This window comes from Penaeus chinensis, chromosome 29 (assembly GCF_019202785.1).
Source record: "Penaeus chinensis breed Huanghai No. 1 chromosome 29, ASM1920278v2, whole genome shotgun sequence".
Taxonomy (NCBI): Eukaryota; Metazoa; Arthropoda; class Malacostraca; order Decapoda; family Penaeidae; genus Penaeus; species Penaeus chinensis.
This window is the reverse complement of record NC_061847.1, coordinates 32,014,322-32,032,906: the sequence shown is the minus strand read 5'-3', so window position 1 is coordinate 32,032,906 and position 18,585 is coordinate 32,014,322. Positions and strand designations below refer to the sequence as shown.

At 38.4% G+C, this 18,585-nt stretch overlaps 4 protein-coding genes across 4 annotated transcripts in view; all 4 read right to left on the bottom strand.

Annotated features, from left to right (window-relative positions):
• Nucleotides 1-91: 91 nt before the first annotated feature.
• Nucleotides 92-5,314, bottom strand: LOC125040482 (serine-rich adhesin for platelets-like). Its single transcript, XM_047635035.1, has 3 exons — nucleotides 3,513-5,314; nucleotides 341-3,411; nucleotides 92-171 (listed from the first exon to the last, which is right to left on the bottom strand). The coding sequence occupies exons 1-3, from the start codon at nucleotides 4,940-4,942 to the stop codon at nucleotides 92-94; spliced, it is 4,581 nt and encodes a 1,526-aa protein (XP_047490991.1). The 5' UTR covers nucleotides 4,943-5,314.
• Nucleotides 5,315-5,319: 5 nt separating this feature from the next.
• On the bottom strand, nucleotides 5,320-13,581 carry LOC125040481 (serine-rich adhesin for platelets-like; the record flags this gene model as incomplete). The annotated part of the gene is made up of 1 exon (XM_047635034.1): nucleotides 5,320-13,581. A coding segment is annotated over exon 1 (8,262 nt), but the record flags the coding sequence as incomplete, so codon positions are not given.
• LOC125040480 (serine-rich adhesin for platelets-like) lies at nucleotides 13,581-15,445 on the bottom strand. Its single transcript, XM_047635033.1, has one exon. It carries the CDS (start codon nucleotides 15,213-15,215, stop codon nucleotides 13,581-13,583), a length of 1,635 nt encoding a protein of 544 aa, XP_047490989.1. The 5' UTR covers nucleotides 15,216-15,445.
• A 41-nt stretch (nucleotides 15,446-15,486) lies between these two features.
• The window catches only part of LOC125040479 (serine-rich adhesin for platelets-like), a 5,297-nt gene continuing 2,198 nt past the window's right edge, over nucleotides 15,487-18,585 (bottom strand). Inside the window, exons 5-6 of the mRNA XM_047635032.1 lie at nucleotides 16,774-18,585; nucleotides 15,487-16,741 (exon numbers count right to left, since the gene is read on the bottom strand). The exon at nucleotides 16,774-18,585 is cut by the window's right edge and continues 991 nt beyond it. Coding sequence (XP_047490988.1) covers nucleotides 15,487-16,741; nucleotides 16,774-18,585 — 3,067 coding nt within the window. The remainder of the gene's footprint in view (nucleotides 16,742-16,773) is intronic.

Genomic DNA, 18,585 nt, shown 5'->3' with positions numbered 1-18,585 from the left:
AATATCGAAAAGTATCACTTACATATAAATGTTTTATTACTATCATTATTATTGTTGTTGTTATTATTATTATTATTTAGAATAAGACGAATTATGCTAGTAGATTAATGTATTTAGAATATATTTTTAAATGTGGATATGTGGTGAAGACAATCACACCGAACATTTGTGCTGCCATTGGAGAGCAAACGTGAACTAAATGTAAACAATGAATTGCTTGAACTTGCAGGTAAGTTTAGTTTAGCTTAATCATGAAGTATTAATCTGATTTGAATGTATTTCAAATATTCAGTGCACAAAGAATTCTCGTGATAAACAAATCTGTCGTACTATTACTTACAACGATTACAGGAACTTGGGATACTTGAACTTGGAACTATAGATCTGTAACTACTTTTTGAAACAGAACTTTGAGAGCTGTAACTACTGTGCATGCTTGAACACAAAACGTTTGATGAACTGTATGCACTGCATAATTCTGAATCTCCTATGCTGCTTGAATCTGAGTAATAGTTTGATCTTGAGGTGAGGCTGCTCGGACCCCCTGAAGTAAAGCTGCTCACACCACAATTACTTGAGAATATCCGGGAACTGCTACAACTGCGTGGGCTAACTATGAAACTGGACATACTACATCTACTTGAAAGTGAGCTGCTACACAGAGAGGAAGCAGATTGAGTTGATTTTGGGTTGCTGGTTGAAGAACTGAATTGTCCCGAACTACTTTCGCTGCTTGAGATACGGTTGATGCACAGTTCTATGCTGCCACGTGGACTGGAACTGCTTGAGACGGCTATTCTGTCACTTCCGAAAAAGTTACTTGAGGCAGAACTAAGTTCACTAATTATAAAGCAAGATTCACTGGTGGATATTGGTGAAATTGACATACTGTTAGAAATTCTGGAACTACTTTGTAAAATTTCAATGCTTGATATAGAACACTGTCCAACTTCTCTAGGTAAACATTCACTGATTGAACTAGAGACGTCTGGAACGATGTTCAAGCTACTCGACACAGAACTGCTTGAATCAATACTATTTATCTCTCCAAAAGAACTACATGATACAATTATGCTGCTTGGATTGACTAAACTTGTAATACTTGGACTGTGTTGGCTGCTTGATATTGATTTACTACAAAACGGACTAATACTAGAACATGAAATACTTGAACACAATTCACTTCTTAAAATCGATATAACAGAACTCAAACTGCTCTGGCTACTTAACTCAGAGCTGCTGGAAACAATATTACTTCCACTGCCTGTACAGCTACTTAGTATGAGTGCACTACATGATTTGCTGAGACTCATTGAACTTGGAATAGATATACTAGGAAGAGATTTACTGAATGAGGAAAAGCTACTTTCAATTCTTAGAGAAGATGGCTCTGCACAACTGAAACTTGTTGAAACAAGGCTACTTGCAGTACATGGAGAATAAATGCTTGAAACAACAGTACTTATACTTCCAGGAGAACTACATGATACCATTATGCTGCTTGAGCAGCTTGGACTGCTTGAACTTGTAATGCTTGGACTACCATGGCTGCTTGATATGGATTTACGAATACTGCTTGAACATGAACTACTTGATCCAATTTCACTTCTTGAAACTGATATAACAGAACTCAAATTGCTCTGGCTAGTTGACTCAGAGCTGTTGGAAGCAATAGTACTTCCACTGCCTGTACAGCTACTTGATATCAGTGCACTGCATGATATACTGAGACTTATTAAGCTTGATATGGAACTGCTGGGAAGAGATTCACTGCTTGAGAACGAACTGCTTTCAATGCTTGAAACAAAGCTACTTGGTATACATGAGGAATAAATGGAACTACTTGAAGAGGAGCTCACTTCTCTTAGTGAACATTCACTGAATGAACTAGATATGTTATGAACAATGCTCAAGCTATTCGACATAGAACTGCTTGAAATACTACTACTTATAATTCCAGAAAAACATGATTCCGTTATGCTGCTTGAACTGCTTGGACTGATTGAACTTGTTAAGCTTGGACTGTGTTGGCTGCTTGATATATATTTACCACAAGAAGCACTGATACTGCTGGAACATGAACTACTTCTTGAAACTGAAATAACAGAACTCAAACTGCTATGGCTACTTGATTCAGAGCTGCTGGAAACAATATTACTCTCACTGCCTGAACAGCTACTTGATATCATTGCACTGCAGGATTTACTGAGACTCATTGAACTTGGAATAGAAATACTAGGATGAGATTTAGTAAATGAACATTCACTGACTGAACTAGATACATATGGAATACTACTCAAGCTACTTGGCAAAGGACTGCTTCCAGGAGAACTACATGATACCATTATGCTGCTTGAGCTTGTAATGCTTGGACTGCCATGGCTGCTTGATATGGATTTACGAATACTGCTTGAACATGAACTACTTGATCCAATTTCACTTCTTGAATCTGATATAACAGAACTCAAACTGCTCTGGCTACTTGACTCAGAGCTGCTGGAAGCAATATTACTTCCACTGCCTGTAAAGCTACTTGATATCAGTGCACTACATGATATACTGAGACTTATTAAGCTTGATATAGAACTGCTGGGAAGAGATTTACTGCTTGAAAAGGAGCTACTTTCAATTCTTGAAGATGGGCTAACACAACTGGAACTTCTTGAAACAAGACTACTTGGTATACATGATGAATAAATGGAACTACTTGAAGATGAGCTCACTTCTCTTAGTGAACATTCACTGACTGAGCTAGATATGTTTTGAACAATGCTCAAGCTACTCGACAAAGAACTGCTTGAAACAATACTACTTGTAATTCCAGAACTACGTGATTCCATTATGCTGCTTGAACTACTTGGACTGATAGAGCTTGTAAAGCTTGGACTGTGTTGGCTGCTTGATATCGATTTACTACTAGAAGCACTGATACTGCTGGAACATGAACTACTTCTTGAAACTGAAATAACAGAACTCAAACTGCTATGGCTACTTGATTCAGAGCTGCTGGAAACAATATTACTCTCACTGCCTGAACAGCTACTTGATATCATTGCACTGCAGGATTTACTGAGACTCATTGAACTTGGAATAGAAATACTAGGATGAGATTTAGTAAATGAACATTCACTGACTGAACTAGATACATATGGAATACTACTCAAGCTACTTGGCAAAGGACTGCTTCCAGGAGAACTACATGATACCATTATGCTGCTTGAGCTTGTAATGCTTGGACTGCCATGGCTGCTTGATATGGATTTACGAATACTGCTTGAACATGAACTACTTGATCCAATTTCACTTCTTGAATCTGATATAACAGAACTCAAACTGCTCTGGCTACTTGACTCAGAGCTGCTGGAAGCAATATTACTTCCACTGCCTGTAAAGCTACTTGATATCAGTGCACTACATGATATACTGAGACTTATTAAGCTTGATATAGAACTGCTGGGAAGAGATTTACTGCTTGAAAAGGAGCTACTTTCAATTCTTGAAGATGGACTAACACAACTGGAACTTCTTGAAACAAGACTACTTGGTATACATGATGAATAAATGGAACTACTTGAAGATGAGCTCTTTCTCTTAGTGAACATTCACTGACTGAGCTAGATATGTTTTGAACAATGCTCAAGCTACTCGACAAAGAACTGCTTGAAACAATACTACTTGTAATTCCAGAACTACGTGATTCCATTATGCTGCTTGAACTACTTGGACTGATAGAGCTTGTAAAGCTTGAACTGTGTTGGCTGCTTGATATCGATTTACTACTAGAAGCACTGATACTGCTGGAACATGAACTACTTCTTGAAACTGAAATAACAGAACTCAAACTGCTATGGCTACTTGATTCAGAGCTGCTGGAAACAATATTACTCTCACTGCCTGAACAGCTACTTGATATCATTGCACTGCAGGATTTACTGAGACTCATTGAACTTGGAATAGAAATACTAGGATGAGATTTAGTAAATGAACATTCACTGACTGAACTAGATACATATGGAATACTACTCAAGCTACTTGGCAAAGGACTGCTTCCAGGAGAACTACATGATACCATTATGCTGCTTGAGCTTGTAATGCTTGGACTGCCATGGCTGCTTGATATGGATTTACGAATACTGCTTGAACATGAACTACTTGATCCAATTTCACTTCTTGAATCTGATATAACAGAACTCAAACTGCTCTGGCTACTTGACTCAGAGCTGCTGGAAGCAATATTACTTCCACTGCCTGTAAAGCTACTTGATATCAGTGCAATTGCACTACATGATATACTGAGACTTATTAAGCTTGATATAGAACTGCTGGGAAGAGATTTACTGCTTGAAAAGGAGCTACTTTCAATTCTTGAAGATGGACTAACACAACTGGAACTTCTTGAAACAAGACTACTTGGTATACATGATGAATAAATGGAACTACTTGAAGATGAGCTCACTTCTCTTAGTGAACATTCACTGACTGAGCTAGATATGTTTTGAACAATGCTCAAGCTACTCGACAAAGAACTGCTTGAAACAATACTACTTGTAATTCCAGAACTACGTGATTCCATTATGCTGCTTGAACTACTTGGACTGATAGAGCTTGTAAAGCTTGAACTGTGTTGGCTGCTTGATATCGATTTACTACTAGAAGCACTGATACTGCTGGAACATGAACTACTTCTTGAAACTGAAATAACAGAACTCAAACTGCTATGGCTACTTGATTCAGAGCTGCTGGAAACAATATTACTCTCACTGCCTGAACAGCTACTTGATATCATTGCACTGCAGGATTTACTGAGACTCATTGAACTTGGAATAGAAATACTAGGATGAGATTTAGTAAATGAACATTCACTGACTGAACTAGATACATATGGAATACTACTCAAGCTACTTGGCAAAGGACTGCTTCCAGGAGAACTACATGATACCATTATGCTGCTTGAGCTTGTAATGCTTGGACTGCCATGGCTGCTTGATATGGATTTACGAATACTGCTTGAACATGAACTACTTGATCCAATTTCACTTCTTGAATCTGATATAACAGAACTCAAACTGCTCTGGCTACTTGACTCAGAGCTGCTGGAAGCAATATTACTTCCACTGCCTGTAAAGCTACTTGATATCAGTGCACTACATGATATACTGAGACTTATTAAGCTTGATATAGAACTGCTGGGAAGAGATTTACTGCTTGAAAAGGAGCTACTTTCAATTCTTGAAGATGGACTAACACAACTGGAACTTCTTGAAACAAGACTACTTGGTATACATGATGAATAAATGGAACTACTTGAAGATGAGCTCTTTCTCTTAGTGAACATTCACTGACTGAGCTAGATATGTTTTGAACAATGCTCAAGCTACTCGACAAAGAACTGCTTGAAACAATACTACTTGTAATTCCAGAACTACGTGATTCCATTATGCTGCTTGAACTACTTGGACTGATAGAGCTTGTAAAGCTTGAACTGTGTTGGCTGCTTGATATCGATTTACTACTAGAAGCACTGATACTGCTGGAACATGAACTACTTCTTGAAACTGAAATAACAGAACTCAAACTGCTATGGCTACTTGATTCAGAGCTGCTGGAAACAATATTACTCTCACTGCCTGAACAGCTACTTGATATCATTGCACTGCAGGATTTACTGAGACTCATTGAACTTGGAATAGAAATACTAGGATGAGATTTAGTAAATGAACATTCACTGACTGAACTAGATACATGTGGAATACTACTCAAGCTACTTGGCAAAGGACTGCTTCCGGGAGAACTACATGATACCATTATGCTGCTTGAGCTTGTAATGCTTGGACTGCCATGGCTGCTTGATATGGATTTACGAATACTGCTTGAACATGAACTACTTGATCCAATTTCACTTCTTGAATCTGATATAACAGAACTCAAACTGCTCTGGCTACTTGACTCAGAGCTGCTGGAAGCAATATTACTTCCACTGCCTGTAAAGCTACTTGATATCAGTGCACTACATGATATACTGAGACTTATTAAGCTTGATATAGAACTGCTGGGAAGAGATTTACTGCTTGAAAAGGAGCTACTTTCAATTCTTGAAGATGGACTAACACAACTGGAACTTCTTGAAACAAGACTACTTGGTATACATGATGAATAAATGGAACTACTTGAAGATGAGCTCACTTCTCTTAGTGAACATTCACTGACTGAGCTAGATATGTTTTGAACAATGCTCAAGCTACTCGACAAAGAACTGCTTGAAACAATACTACTTGTAATTCCAGAACTACGTGATTCCATTGTGCTGCTTGAACTACTTGGACTGATAGAGCTTATAAAGCTTGAACTGTGTTGGCTGCTTGATATCGATTTACTACTAGAAGCACTGATACTGCTGGAACATGAACTACTTCTTGAAACTGAAATAACAGAACTCAAACTGCTATGGCTACTTGATTCAGAGCTGCTGGAAACAATATTACTCTCACTGCCTGAACAGCTACTTGATATCATTGCACTGCAGGATTTACTGAGACTCATTGAACTTGGAATAGAAATACTAGGATGAGATTTAGTAAATGAACATTCACTGACTGAACTAGATACATGTGGAATACTACTCAAGCTACTTGGCAAAGGACTGCTTCCGGGAGAACTACATGATACCATTATGCTGCTTGAGCTTGTAATGCTTGGACTGCCATGGCTGCTTGATATGGATTTACGAATACTGCTTGAACATGAACTACTTGATCCAATTTCACTTCTTGAATCTGATATAACAGAACTCAAACTGCTCTGGCTACTTGACTCAGAGCTGCTGGAAGCAATATTACTTCCACTGCCTGTAAAGCTACTTGATATCAGTGCACTACATGATATACTGAGACTTATTAAGCTTGATATAGAACTGCTGGGAAGAGATTTACTGCTTGAAAAGGAGCTACTTTCAATTCTTGAAGATGGACTAACACAACTGGAACTTCTTAAAACAAGACTACTTGGTATACATGATGAATAAATGGAACTACTTGAAGATGAGCTCTTTTCTCTTAGTGAACATTCACTGACTGAGCTAGATATGTTTTGAACAATGCTCAAGCTACTCGACAAAGAACTGCTTGAAACAATACTACTTGTAATTCCAGAACTACGTGATTCCATTATGCTGCTTGAACTACTTGGACTGATAGAGCTTGTAAAGCTTGAACTGTGTTGGCTGCTTGATATCGATTTACTACTAGAAGCACTGATACTGCTGGAACATGAACTACTTCTTGAAACTGAAATAACAGAACTCAAACTGCTATGGCTACTTGATTCAGAGCTGCTGGAAACAATATTACTCTCACTGCCTGAACAGCTACTTGATATCATTGCACTGCAGGATTTACTGAGACTCATTGAACTTGGAATAGAAATACTAGGATGAGATTTAGTAAATGAACATTCACTGACTGAACTAGATACATGTGGAATACTACTCAAGCTACTTGGCAAAGGACTGCTTCCGGGAGAACTACATGATACCATTATGCTGCTTGAGCTTGTAATGCTTGGACTGCCATGGCTGCTTGATATGGATTTACGAATACTGCTTGAACATGAACTACTTGATCCAATTTCACTTCTTGAATCTGATATAACAGAACTCAAACTGCTCTGGCTACTTGACTCAGAGCTGCTGGAAGCAATATTACTTCCACTGCCTGTAAAGCTACTTGATATCAGTGCACTACATGATATACTGAGACTTATTAAGCTTGATATAGAACTGCTGGGAAGAGATTTACTGCTTGAAAAGGAGCTACTTTCAATTCTTGAAGATGGACTAACACAACTGGAACTTCTTGAAACAAGACTACTTGGTATACATGATGAATAAATGGAACTACTTGAAGATGAGCTCACTTCTCTTAGTGAACATTCACTGACTGAGCTAGATATGTTTTGAACAATGCTCAAGCTACTCGACAAAGAACTGCTTGAAACAAGACTACTTGTAATTCCAGAACTACGTGATTCCATTGTGCTGCTTGAACTACTTGGACTGATAGAGCTTGTAAAGCTTGAACTGTGTTGGCTGCTTGATATCGATTTACTACTAGAAGCACTGATACTGCTGGAACATGAACTACTTCTTGAAACTGAAATAACAGAACTCAAACTGCTATGGCTACTTGATTCAGAGCTGCTGGAAACAATATTACTCTCACTGCCTGAACAGCTACTTGATATCATTGCACTGCAGGATATACTGAGACTCATTGAACTTGGAATAGAAATACTAGGATGAGATTTAGTAAATGAACATTCACTGACTGAACTAGATACATATGGAATACTACTCAAGCTACTTGGCAAAGGACTGCTTCCAGGATAACTACATGATACCATTATGCTGCTTGAGCTTGTAATGCTTGGACTGCCATGGCTGCTTGATATGGATTTACGAATACTGCTTGAACATGAACTACTTGATCCTATTTCACTTCTTGAATCTGATATAACAGAACTCAAACTGCTCTGGCTACTTGACTCAGAGCTACTGGAAGCAATATTACTTCCACTGCCTGTACAGCTACTTGATATCAGTGCACTACATGATATACTGAGACTTATTAAGCTTGATATAGAACTGCTGGGAAGAGATTTACTGCTTGAAAAGGAGCTACTTTCAATTCTTGAAGATGGACTAACACAACTGGAACTTCTTAAAACAAGACTACTTGGTATACATGATGAATAAATGGAACTACTTGAAGATGAGCTCTTTTCTCTTAATGAACATTCACTGACTGAGCTAGATATGTTTTGAACAATGCTCAAGCTACTCGACAAAGAACTGCTTGAAACAATACTACTTGTAATTCCAGAACTACGTGATTCCATTATGCTGCTTGAACTACTTGGACTGATAGAGCTTGTAAAGCTTGAAGTGTGTTGGCTGCTTGATATCGATTTACTACTAGAAGCACTGATACTGCTGGAACATGAACTACTTCTTGAAACTGAAATAACAGAACTCAAACTGCTCTGGCTACTTGATTCAGAGCTGCTGGAAACAATATTACTCTCACTGCCTGAACAGCTACTTGATATCATTGCACTGCAGGATTTACTGAGACTCATTGAACTTGGAATAGAAATACTAGGATGAGATTTAGTAAATGAACATTCACTGACTGAACTAGATACATGTGGAATACTACTCAAGCTACTTGGCAAAGGACTGCTTCCGGGAGAACTACATGATACCATTATGCTGCTTGAGCTTGTAATGCTTGGACTGCCATGGCTGCTTGATATGGATTTACGAATACTGCTTGAACATGAACTATTTGATCCAATTTCACTTCTTGAATCTGATATAACAGAACTCAAACTGCTCTGGCTACTTGACGTAGAGCTGCTGGAAGCAATATTACTTCCACTGCCTGTAAAGCTACTTGATATCAGTGCACTACATGATATACTGAGACTTATTAAGCTTGATATAGAACTGCTGGGAAGAGATTTACTGCTTGAAAAGGAGCTACTTTCAATTCTTGAAGATGGACTAACACAACTGGAACTTCTTGAAACAAGACTACTTGGTATACATGATGAATAAATGGAACTACTTGAAGATGAGCTCACTTCTCTTAGTGAACATTCACTGACTGAGCTAGATATGTTTTGAACAATGCTCAAGCTACTCGACAAAGAACTGCTTGAAACAATACTACTTGTAATTCCAGAACTACGTGATTCCATTGTGCTGCTTGAACTACTTGGACTGATAGAGCTTATAAAGCTTGAACTGTGTTGGCTGCTTGATATCGATTTACTACTAGAAGCACTGATACTGCTGGAACATGAACTACTTCTTGAAACTGAAATAACAGAACTCAAACTGCTATGGCTACTTGATTCAGAGCTGCTGGAAACAATATTACTCTCACTGCCTGAACAGCTACTTGATATCATTGCACTGCAGGATTTACTGAGACTCATTGAACTTGGAATAGAAATACTAGGATGAGATTTAGTAAATGAACATTCACTGACTGAACTAGATACATGTGGAATACTACTCAAGCTACTTGGCAAAGGACTGCTTCCGGGAGAACTACATGATACCATTATGCTGCTTGAGCTTGTAATGCTTGGACTGCCATGGCTGCTTGATATGGATTTACGAATACTGCTTGAACATGAACTACTTGATCCAATTTCACTTCTTGAATCTGATATAACAGAACTCAAACTGCTCTGGCTACTTGACTCAGAGCTGCTGGAAGCAATATTACTTCCACTGCCTGTAAAGCTACTTGATATCAGTGCACTACATGATATACTGAGACTTATTAAGCTTGATATAGAACTGCTGGGAAGAGATTTACTGCTTGAAAAGGAGCTACTTTCAATTCTTGAAGATGGACTAACACAACTGGAACTTCTTAAAACAAGACTACTTGGTATACATGATGAATAAATGGAACTACTTGAAGATGAGCTCTTTTCTCTTAGTGAACATTCACTGACTGAGCTAGATATGTTTTGAACAATGCTCAAGCTACTCGACAAAGAACTGCTTGAAACAATACTACTTGTAATTCCAGAACTACGTGATTCCATTATGCTGCTTGAACTACTTGGACTGATAGAGCTTGTAAAGCTTGAACTGTGTTGGCTGCTTGATATCGATTTACTACTAGAAGCACTGATACTGCTGGAACATGAACTACTTCTTGAAACTGAAATAACAGAACTCAAACTGCTATGGCTACTTGATTCAGAGCTGCTGGAAACAATATTACTCTCACTGCCTGAACAGCTACTTGATATCATTGCACTGCAGGATTTACTGAGACTCATTGAACTTGGAATAGAAATACTAGGATGAGATTTAGTAAATGAACATTCACTGACTGAACTAGATACATGTGGAATACTACTCAAGCTACTTGGCAAAGGACTGCTTCCGGGAGAACTACATGATACCATTATGCTGCTTGAGCTTGTAATGCTTGGACTGCCATGGCTGCTTGATATGGATTTACGAATACTGCTTGAACATGAACTACTTGATCCAATTTCACTTCTTGAATCTGATATAACAGAACTCAAACTGCTCTGGCTACTTGACTCAGAGCTGCTGGAAGCAATATTACTTCCACTGCCTGTAAAGCTACTTGATATCAGTGCACTACATGATATACTGAGACTTATTAAGCTTGATATAGAACTGCTGGGAAGAGATTTACTGCTTGAAAAGGAGCTACTTTCAATTCTTGAAGATGGACTAACACAACTGGAACTTCTTGAAACAAGACTACTTGGTATACATGATGAATAAATGGAACTACTTGAAGATGAGCTCACTTCTCTTAGTGAACATTCACTGACTGAGCTAGATATGTTTTGAACAATGCTCAAGCTACTCGACAAAGAACTGCTTGAAACAATACTACTTGTAATTCCAGAACTACGTGATTCCATTATGCTGCTTGAACTACTTGGACTGATAGAGCTTGTAAAGCTTGAACTGTGTTGGCTGCTTGATATCGATTTACTACTAGAAGCACTGATACTGCTGGAACATGAACTACTTCTTGAAACTGAAATAACAGAACTCAAACTGCTATGGCTACTTGATTCAGAGCTGCTGGAAACAATATTACTCTCACTGCCTGAACAGCTACTTGATATCATTGCACTGCAGGATTTACTGAGACTCATTGAACTTGGAATAGAAATACTAGGATGAGATTTAGTAAATGAACATTCACTGACTGAACTAGATACATGTGGAATACTACTCAAGCTACTTGGCAAAGGACTGCTTCCGGGAGAACTACATGATACCATTATGCTGCTTGAGCTTGTAATGCTTGGACTGCCATGGCTGCTTGATATGGATTTACGAATACTGCTTGAACATGAACTACTTGATCCAATTTCACTTCTTGAATCTGATATAACAGAACTCAAACTGCTCTGGCTACTTGACTCAGAGCTGCTGGAAGCAATATTACTTCCACTGCCTGTAAAGCTACTTGATATCAGTGCACTACATGATATACTGAGACTTATTAAGCTTGATATAGAACTGCTGGGAAGAGATTTACTGCTTGAAAAGGAGCTACTTTCAATTCTTGAAGATGGACTAACACAACTGGAACTTCTTAAAACAAGACTACTTGGTATACATGATGAATAAATGGAACTACTTGAAGATGAGCTCTCTTCTCTTAGTGAACATTCACTGACTGAGCTAGATATGTTTTGAACAATGCTCAAGCTACTCGACAAAGAACTGCTTGAAACAATACTACTTGTAATTCCAGAACTACGTGATTCCATTATGCTGCTTGAACTACTTGGACTGATAGAGCTTGTAAAGCTTGAACTCTGTTGGCTGCTTGATATCGATTTACTACTAGAAGCACTGATACTGCTGGAACATGAACTACTTCTTGAAACTGAAATAACAGAACTCAAACTGCTATGGCTACTTGATTCAGAGCTGCTGGAAACAATATTACTCTCACTGCCTGAACAGCTACTTGATATCATTGCACTGCAGGATTTACTGAGACTCATTGAACTTGGAATAGAAATACTAGGATGAGATTTAGTAAATGAACATTCACTGACTGAACTAGATACATGTGGAATACTACTCAAGCTACTTGGCAAAGGACTGCTTCCGGGAGAACTACATGATACCATTATGCTGCTTGAGCTTGTAATGCTTGGACTGCCATGGCTGCTTGATATGGATTTACGAATACTGCTTGAACATGAACTACTTGATCCAATTTCACTTCTTGAATCTGATATAACAGAACTCAAACTGCTCTGGCTACTTGACTCAGAGCTGCTGGAAGCAATATTACTTCCACTGCCTGTAAAGCTACTTGATATCAGTGCACTACATGATATACTGAGACTTATTAAGCTTGATATAGAACTGCTGGGAAGAGATTTACTGCTTGAAAAGGAGCTACTTTCAATTCTTGAAGATGGACTAACACAACTGGAACTTCTTGAAACAAGACTACTTGGTATACATGATGAATAAATGGAACTACTTGAAGATGAGCTCACTTCTCTTAGTGAACATTCACTGACTGAGCTAGATATGTTTTGAACAATGCTCAAGCTACTCGACAAAGAACTGCTTGAAACAATACTACTTGTAATTCCAGAACTACGTGATTCCATTATGCTGCTTGAACTACTTGGACTGATAGAGCTTGTAAAGCTTGAACTGTGTTGGCTGCTTGATATCGATTTACTACTAGAAGCACTGATACTGCTGGAACATGAACTACTTCTTGAAACTGAAATAACATAACTCAAACTGCTATGGCTACTTGATTCAGAGCTGCTGGAAACAATATTACTCTCACTGCCTGAACAGCTACTTGATATCATTGCACTGCAGGATTTACTGAGACTCATTGAACTTGGAATAGAAATACTAGGATGAGATTTAGTAAATGAACATTCACTGACTGAACTAGATACATGTGGAATACTACTCAAGCTACTTGGCAAAGGACTGCTTCCAGGAGAACTACATGATACCATTATGCTGCTTGAGCTTGTAATGCTTGGACTGCCATTGCTGCTTGATATGGATTTACGAATACTGCTTGAACAAACTGCTTGCCTGTACAGCTACTTGATATCAGTGCACTACATGATATACTGAGACTTATTAAGCTTGATATAGAACTGCTGGGAAGAGATTTACTGCTTGAAAAGGAGCTACTTTCAATTCTTGAAGATGGACTAACACAACTGGAACTTCTTAAAACAAGACTACTTGGTATACATGATGAATAAATGGAACTACTTGAAGATGAGCTCTTTTCTCTTAGTGAACATTCACTGACTGAGCTAGATATGTTTTGAACAATGCTCAAGCTACTCGACAAAGAACTGCTTGAAACAATACTACTTGTAATTCCAGAACTACGTGATTCCATTATGCTGCTTGAACTACTTGGACTGATAGAGCTTGTAAAGCTTGAACTGTGTTGGCTGCTTGATATCGATTTACTACTAGAAGCACTGATACTGCTGGAACATGAACTACTTCTTGAAACTGAAATAACAGAACTCAAGCTGCTCTGGCTACTTGATTCAGAGCTGCTGGAAACAATATTACTCTCACTGCCTGAACAGCTACTTGATATCATTGCACTGCAGGATTTACTGAGACTCATTGAACTTGGAATAGAAATACTAGGATGAGATTTAGTAAATGAACATTCACTGACTGAACTAGATACATGTGGAATACTACTCAAGCTACTTGGCAAAGGACTGCTTCCGGGAGAACTACATGATACCATTATGCTGCTTGAGCTTGTAATGCTTGGACTGCCATGGCTGCTTGATATGGATTTACGAATACTGCTTGAACATGAACTATTTGATCCAATTTCACTTCTTGAATCTGATATAACAGAACTCAAACTGCTCTGGCTACTTGACTCAGAGCTGCTGGAAGCAATATTACTTCCACTGCCTGTAAAGCTACTTGATATCAGTGCACTACATGATATACTGAGACTTATTAAGCTTGATATAGAACTGCTGGGAAGAGATTTACTGCTTGAAAAGGAGCTACTTTCAATTCTTGAAGATGGACTAACACAACTGGAACTTCTTGAAACAAGACTACTTGGTATACATGATGAATAAATGGAACTACTTGAAGATGAGCTCACTTCTCTTAGTGAACATTCACTGACTGAGCTAGATATGTTTTGAACAATGCTCAAGCTACTCGACAAAGAACTGCTTGAAACAATACTACTTGTAATTCCAGAACTACGTGATTCCATTATGCTGCTTGAACTACTTGGACTGATAGAGCTTGTAAAGCTTGAACTGTGTTGGCTGCTTGATATCGATTTACTACTAGAAGCACTGATACTGCTGGAACATGAACTACTTCTTGAAACTGAAATAACAGAACTCAAACTGCTATGGCTACTTGATTCAGAGCTGCTGGAAACAATATTACTCTCACTGCCTGAACAGCTACTTGATATCATTGCACTGCAGGATTTACTGAGACTCATTGAACTTGGAATAGAAATACTAGGATGAGATTTAGTAAATGAACATTCACTGACTGAACTAGATACATGTGGAATACTACTCAAGCTACTTGGCAAAGGACTGCTTCCAGGAGAACTACATGATACCATTATGCTGCTTGAGCTTGTAATGCTTGGACTGCCATTGCTGCTTGATATGGATTTACGAATACTGCTTGAACAAACTGCTCTGCTGGGAAGAGATTTACTGCTTGAAAAGGAGCTACTTTCAATTCTTGAAGATGGACTAACACAACTGGAACTTCTTGAAACAAGACTACTTGGTATACATGATGAATAAATGGAACTACTTGAAGATGAGCTCTTTTCTCTTAATGAACATTCACTGACTGAGCTAGATATGTTTTGAACAATGCTCAAGCTACTCGAGCAAAGAACTGCTTGAAACAATACTACTTGTAATTCCAGAACTACGTGATTCCATTGTGCTGCTTGAACTACTTGGACTGATAGAGCTTGTAAAGCTTGAACTCTGTTGGCTGCTTGATATCGATTTACTACTAGAAGCACTGATACTGCTGGAACATGAACTACTTCTTGAAACTGAAATAACAGAACTCAAACTGCTCTGGCTACTTGATTCAGAGCTGCTGGAAACAATATTACTCTCACTGCCTGAACAGCTACTTGATATCATTGCACTGCAGGATTTACTGAGACTCATTGAACTTGGAATAGAAATACTAGGATGAGATTTAGTAAATGAACATTCACTGACTGAACTAGATACATGTGGAATACTACTCAAGCTACTTGGCAAAGGACTGCTTCCAGGAGAACTACATGATACCATTATGCTGCTTGAGCTTGTAATGCTTGGACTGCCATTGCTGCTTGATATGGATTTACGAATACTGCTTGAACATGAACTACTTGATCCAATTTCACTTCTTGAATCTGATATAACAGAACTCAAACTGCTCTGGCTACTTGACTCAGAGCTGCTGGAAGCAATATTACTTCCACTGCCTGTAAAGCTACTTGATATCAGTGCACTACATGATATACTGAGACTTATTAAGCTTGATATAGAACTGCTGGGAAGAGATTTACTGCTTGAAAAGGAGCTACTTTCAATTCTTGAAGATGGACTAACACAACTGGAACTTCTTGAAACAAGACTACTTGGTATACATGATGAATAAATGGAACTACTTGAAGATGAGCTCACTTCTCTTAGTGAACATTCACTGACTGAGCTAGATATGTTTTGAACAATGCTCAAGCTACTCGACAAAGAACTGCTTGAAACAATACTACTTGTAATTCCAGAACTACGTGATTCCATTATGCTGCTTGAACTACTTGGACTGATAGAGCTTGTAAAGCTTGAACTGTGTTGGCTGCTTGATATCGATTTACTACTAGAAGCACTGATACTGCTGGAACATGAACTACTTCTTGAAACTGAAATAACAGAACTCAAACTGCTATGGCTACTTGATTCAGAGCTGCTGGAAACAATATTACTCTCACTGCCTGAACAGCTACTTGATATCATTGCACTGCAGGATTTACTGAGACTCATTGAACTTGGAATAGAAATACTAGGATGAGATTTAGTAAATGAACATTCACTGACTGAACTAGATACATATGGAATACTACTCAAGCAACTTGGCAAAGGGACTGCTTCCAGGAGAACTACATTGATACCATTATGCTGCTTGAGCTTGTAATGCTTGGACTGCCATGGCTGCTTGATATGGATTTACGAATACTGCTTGAACTTGAACTACTTGAGCCAATTTCACTTCTTGAAACTGATATAACAGAACTCAAACTGCTCTGGCTACTTGACTCAGAGCTGCTGGAAGCAATATTACTTCCACTGCCTGTACAGCTACTTGATATCAGTGCACTACATGATATACTGAGACTTATTAAGCTTGATATAGAACTGCTGGGAAGAGATTTACTGCTTGAGAAGGAGCTACTTTCAATGCTTGAAGATGGACTAACACAACTGGAACTTCTTGAAACAAGACTACTTGGTATACATGATGAATAAATGGAACTACTTGAAGATGAGCTCACTTCTCTTAGTGAACATTCACTGACTGAGCTAGATATGTTTTGAACAATGCTCAAGCTACTCGACAAAGAACTGCTTGAAACAATACTACTTGTAATTCCAGAACTACGTGATTCCATTATGCTGCTTGAACTACTTGGACTGATAGAGCTTGTAAAGCTTGAACTGTGTTGGCTGCTTGATATCGATTTACTACTAGAAGCACTGATACTGCTGGAACATGAACTACTTCTTGAAACTGAAATAACAGAACTCAAACTGCTATGGCTACTTGATTCAGAGCTGCTGGAAACAATATTACTCTCACTGCCTGAACAGCTACTTGATATCATTGCACTGCAGGATTTACATAGACTCATTGAACTTGGAAAAGAAATACTAGGCTGAGATTTAGCAAATGAACATTCGCTGACTGAACTAGATACATATGGAATACTACTCAAGCAACTTGGCAAGGGACTGCTTCCAGGAGAACTACATGATACCATTATGCTGCTTGAGCTTGTAATGCTTGGACTGCCATTGCTGCTTGATATGGATTTACGAATACTGCTTGAACATGAACTACTTGATCCAATTTCACTTCTTGAATCTGATATAACAGAACTCAAACTGCTCTGGCTACTTGACTCAGAGCTGCTGGAAGCAATATTACTTCCACTGCCTGTAAAGCTACTTGATATCAGTGCACTACATGATATACTGAGACTTATTAAGCTTGATATAGAACTGCTGGGAAGAGATTCACTGCTTGAAAAGGGGCTACTTTCAATTCTTGAAGATGGACTAACAAAATTGGAACTTCTTGAAACAAGACTACTTGGTATACATGATGAATAAATGGAACTACTTGAAGATGAGCTCACTTCCCTTAGTGAACATTCACTGACTGAGCTAGATATGTTTTGAACAATACTCAAGCTACTCGACAAAGAACTGCTTGAAACAATACTACTTGTAATTCCAGAACTACGTGATTCCATTATGCTGCTTGAACTACTTGGACTGATAGAGCTTGTAAAGCTTGAACTGTGTTGGCTGCTTGATATCGATTTACTACTAGAAGCACTGATACTGCTGGAACATGAACTACTTCTTGAAACTGAAATAACAGAACTCAAACTGCTATGGCTACTTGATTCAGAGCTGCTGGAAAAAATATTACTCTCACTGCCTGAACAGCTACTTGATATCATTGCACTGCAGGATTTACTGAGACTCATTGAACTTGGAATTGAAATACTAGGAAGAGATTTAGTAAATGAACATTCACTGACTGAACTAGATACATATGGAATACTACTCAAGCTACTTGGCAAAGGACTGCTTCCAGGAGAACTACATTGTACCATTATGCTGCTTGAGCTTGTAATGCTTGGACTGCCATGGCTGCTTGATATGGATTTAGGAATACTGCTAGAGCCA